This window comes from Camelus dromedarius, chromosome 11, assembly GCF_036321535.1.
Source record: "Camelus dromedarius isolate mCamDro1 chromosome 11, mCamDro1.pat, whole genome shotgun sequence".
Lineage (NCBI taxonomy): Eukaryota > Metazoa > Chordata > Mammalia > Artiodactyla > Camelidae > Camelus > Camelus dromedarius.
The window spans coordinates 57,959,645-57,964,760 of record NC_087446.1 but is presented as its reverse complement, the minus strand read 5'-3'; the positions used below and the strand labels follow the sequence as shown (position 1 = coordinate 57,964,760).

The 5,116-nt window shown below is 38.6% G+C and overlaps 1 protein-coding gene across 1 annotated transcript; it reads right to left on the bottom strand.

Moving 5' to 3' along the window:
• Positions 1 to 216: 216 nt before the first annotated feature.
• Positions 217 to 1,152, bottom strand: LOC135322499 (olfactory receptor 2AP1-like). Its single transcript, XM_064491288.1, has one exon. It carries the CDS (start codon positions 1,147 to 1,149, stop codon positions 217 to 219), a length of 933 nt encoding a protein of 310 aa, XP_064347358.1. The 5' UTR covers positions 1,150 to 1,152.
• Positions 1,153 to 5,116: the final 3,964 nt, after the last annotated feature.

Below are 5,116 nucleotides of genomic sequence, written 5' to 3'. Positions count from 1 at the left end.
CCTAATTTGCCTTCTTTATTAAGAGATATCTAATAGAAAAAAAAATCTGAACTTCTTTGAATACCTCTCTCTTGCTGGCAGATTTGAAACTAAATTTCCAAATGCGATCACAGTTTATCTGAGAAATAACTTTTACAAAAGCAGATATCAGAAGCTCAAATTATCATTTGGAGTAACTTCATGAATCATTCAGAATTTCCATTGATTTTGAGGCTATTAAAATGAATAAAGATGCCCTATTTTTCTGGCCATATTATTGAAGGCTTGTTTTACTTGCTTATTCCTTAGGGTGTAAATGAAGGGGTTGAGTAAAGGGGCAATTAATGTATTGAGCACAGCCACTCCCTTATTGAGGGTAACTCCTTTTGCTGAGGGTTTTATGTACATGAAGATGCAGCTGCCGTAAGAGAGGGAGATGACAATCATGTGGGAGGAACACGTGGAAAAGGCCTTCTTCCTTTGCTGAGCAGAGGGGATCTTCAGAACGGTCTGGATGATGTTTGCGTAGGAGAGAATCACCATCACCAGGGTGACCACCAAGGTCACAACTGCTAAGATAAAGTCAACCAGCTCCAGGAGTCGTGTGTCTGAGCAGGATATTTCTATGAGGGGTCCATAGTCACAAAAATAATGATTCAAGACATTGGAGGCACAGAAATCCAGTTGACTGGTTAGGATAATAGGGGAGAGGATGCTCAGGAATCCAGCCAAACATGAGCAGAGAACCAACTGGATGCAGACTCTGTTGCTCGTGATGGTCGTGTAATGCAGGGGTTTGCAGATGGCCACATAGCGGTCATAGGACATGGCAGCCAGAAGGTAAAACTCTGTGGCCCCAAGGAATATGGCAAAGAAATACTGAGTGAAGCAGCCAGCAAAGCTGATGCTCTTGTTCCCGGTTGAGATGCTGAACAGTAGCCTAGGAGTAAAAGTGGTTGTAAAGAAAATTTCTAGGAAGGAGAAGTTCCGGAGGAAGAAATACATGGGAGTCTGGAGATGGGAGTCCAGTAGTGTAAGGGTGATGATTGTCAGGTTACCTAAGATGCTGAGTAGGTAGGTGAAGAAGAGAAGTATGAAGATGATACTCTGAATCTCTGGGATGTCTGTCAGTCCCAGCAGGATGAATTCTGTATAGGTGTGGTTTTTCATTGTTAATATTGCTGCTTGTGAAGCTGAGAAGAAGAGGAAGGAGTGGTGAGAAGGACACCAAAACTCGGGAGTATTGAGGGGAGGATGTCGATTTCTCTTGAAATGGTAAATCCCTTTGTCCATCTGATCCAAACAGAGTGTCTGTTTGTCTCAACTAGCCCTTCACAAAATCTGTTTACTAAAGTTCCCGTGTAGGCAGCTGTATTTCCGAAGCCCTTTTCTCAGAACAACACAGTAGTCAGCTGGCCCACCTTAATTCCTCTCCTGCATTCAAACGTTTACCCCTTTATCCATACTTTGTTTTGTTTTCTTCTCATATCGATGAAACCCCTCTCTAAGATCCTGGTAGTAATGTCTCATCTTTCTGCAGCCTTAATGCCCTTGGTGATTTGCTTTGTTGATGCTCTCCTGAACATATCGGACACCTGCTGTATCCTTTTGCTTTGCCTAATAACAATCCCCAACCCTCCAGTGCAGGAGCGAATAGTTCTTTTTATGTGTTCGGACTTCTGAGCCTGGTAGCATTGCTGGAGAAAGCTTTGCAATATTGCACTCTTTTCTTTATGTCTCCCTTTCTCTTGGTTTTAACTGATGGGAGAGAGATAACAGATGGGTATAATTCTAGGAGAGCTTTCTTTAACTGCTTAAACAGTCAGGGAGAAATGTTTAGTGGACCTGGATCCCTTCTTATGTTCCCTTAGTCTCCAGGACGTAGATGTGACTCTTACCGAAAAGTAGAGAGAAGAGTCAGTCTGGTCACTTAAGGACTAATAAGGATTCCTCCCAGAAAAGAACCTGCAAGGGTCAAGGATCCTTTTGGGCATTTATCTTTGTTCTGATCTTCCAGTATCACTGGAACTAAGGATCTTCAAGGTGCCCTCTGAGGTGGGTGCTTATCCAGAACAATTTCATAGTGTAGGACCACCCTTGCCCTTGGACCATTGTAGCCACTGGACTGTAATGTCAAGGCAACGTCACCCTGTGATTGGGAGGCTCAGGCTTCTGTTCACAAGCCTTAGTCTTTAAGGAATTTCTCTATATTATCATTCAAAAATTTATATTTCCGTTTCAGAGAAATACCAGCACAAGTCGGCGTATATAATTGTTCTAAGATGTTCATTTCATCAGTATTTGTAATAATGAAAAACTAAACAATAAAAATTCCACCAATAGGTGAATAAGTAAATAACTTACAACCATTTCTATTTGGAATAAAATGTGAAATTTATTCGTACTGGCTTCGACATGATACAACATACTGCTAGTGAATTAGATTGTTTCTCATTATGTATATTGTTTTATCTGTGGAAGAAACTGGAAATTCATGTGCATATTTCTTAAAGTGCATAGAAGAATGTCTAGAAAAATACCAAACAGTCAGTGATAGCTATTTCTGGAATGCCACTGCACGAAAAATGAAAGACTTTCCCTTTTACATGGTACCCATCTTGATCATTTAAAAATTAAAAAAAAAAAAAAAAACAAGCCTGAATGAGAGTTAATCACATTAAAGTGGATCTCATATAATCTGTCATCATAGAAGGGTAATGTCAGTGACCTGTGGACGTACTTTTTGACAGTCAGGAAAGTTGCTGAGGGATCTTACCTCTTGATACACTGAAGGGTGAGTCAAAACTGAGAAGTCAGATGTGGTTGAAAAAGTGGAATAAAATGTAACATGTATTCCACTTTTCTAACACTGCTTGATTCCCTGATTGTTCACAAAGCACACAGGCTTCTTAGGCACTAGTTTGGAAAGAAATAGTTTCTAGCTCCCCTTACCTGTAACCAAGCACTCGTTACTGCCCTTTTTATACACTGATCCCATTTATAATCGGATCTGTAAGTCCTGAAGATGCTGCCTCATTTAAACTATTTGAAAAATAGAGGAACATTTTACTCTTCAAAGTCTCATTTTCTCCATTTGGTCTGAAGACTGGTTATGGACTTCTTTTCAATTTTATACCAGTTTGAGTGATACACATTTTATCTAGTTTACTCAGCAGAGACATTGGGGGATAAAATATTGTCCTGGGATCCAGGTCCAGAAAATTTTAATTAGTTTTTAAAAAAATAATGTTGGGAATTAACTTTTATCAGGTAATTAGGGAAGGTGCTCCAAAGAGACCCGTGAGGAAGCTGTCACAAGGGGATCAGTTACAGGAGAAAAGCCCTGTGGGAAGTGATGCAATAATGATGATAATAATAGTAAAAACTGCAACATCAGTTTCTTTTTTTTTCACTATTTAAAGCCATGACATTTAATGAGATTACTTTTTAAAAAAATAGGCTATTTGTTTAGATTGGTTTCAGGTTTACAGCAGACGGAGCAAAAAAATACAGAATTCCCACATAGCTGTCCCCACCTACACATTTATACTCCCCTACCCTCCACATCCCTCATCAGTGAGTCATATTTGGTACAATTGATGAACCAGCATGGGCACATTATTATCAACCAAAGTCCATAGTTTACATTAGGGTTCACTCTTGATGTTGTACATTCTATGGGCTTTGACAAATGCGTAATGTCATGTAGCCACCACTATAGTATCATACCTAAAAATCCCTTGTGCTCCATCTGTTCATTCCTCCCTCCCTCCCTCTCCCCAAACCCCTGGAAACCATGATCTTTTTATTGTTTTTGTAGCTGTGCCTTTTCCAGAATGTCATTTGGTTGCAATCGTACAGTTTGTAGCCTTTTCAGACTGGCTTCTTTCATTTACTAATATGTCTTTTAAGTTTCTTCCATGTGTTTCATGGCTTGATAGCTCATTTTTTTCACTGCACATGTATTTTTTAGTTTACATATATGTACTGTTCATTGTTTCTAAGAACATGTAGAGCTTTAGCTTTTTAAACTTACATAGTTATCAAAGAAATAAAGCCAACAACAAAATAAAAATTAATTCAAAAGGATACATACACCTTGCTATTAACAGCAACATTATTTATAATTGCCAAGATGTGGAAGCATCCTAAGTGCACGTCAATAGTTGAATAGATGATGAAGATGCAGCATACGTATATGTAATGGAATACAACTCATGCATGAGAAAGAAAGATACTTTGCCATTTGTGGCCCATCATTCACTTTTTTTTTTCACTTAAAAAACCAGAATTTTGTAACCGGCAACAGGGAAATGCAAATCAAAACCACAACGAAATATTACCTCACACCACTTAGAATGGCTGTTATCAAAAAGACAAGAAATAAGTGTCAGCAAAGATATGGAGAAAAGGGAACCCTTGTGCACTGCTGCTGGAAATGTAAATTGGTACAGCCACTATGGAGACAGTATGGAGATTCTTTAAAAAATTAAAAATTGAACTATCACACAATGCAGCAATTGCACTTCTAGGATATATATACACATATCTGAAGGAATGTAATCAGTATGTCAAAGAGATATCTGCATTTTGATGTTCACTGGAGCATCCTTCACAATAGCCAAGGTATGGAAATAACCTAAGCATCTGTCAGAGAATGATGGATATGCACACAATGGAGTATTATTTAGCCATAAAGGAAAGAAATTCTCCTACTTACAATAACATGAATGTTCCTTGGGAGTATTATGCTAGGTGAAATAAATCAGACAGAAAAAGACAAGTATTGTGCTATCTCACTTTTATATGGAATCTGAAAAATCTGCACTCAGAAACTAAGAATAGATTGATAGTTACCAGGGACTGAGGAGTGGGAAAATAGGGACATGTTGGTCAACGGGTACAAACTTCCAGTTATAAGATGATTAAGTTCTGGGGATCTAATGTACTCCATGTGACTATAGCTAACAGTATTTCACATTCGATGCCCAGAATTCACTCATCTTCTGTAACACACACACAAAGGTGGTTACTGAGGCAATGGAGATGCTAACTAACCTTATTGTGGTAATCATTTCCCAGTATATGCCTGTATCAAATCATCATGTTTTACACCTTAAACTTCAAGAAGGTTGTA

Coding starts and splice junctions, on each gene's coding strand:
- LOC135322499 (XM_064491288.1), bottom strand. CDS start 1,149: ATGAAAAACCACACCTATACAGAATTCATCCTGCTGGGACTGACAGAC.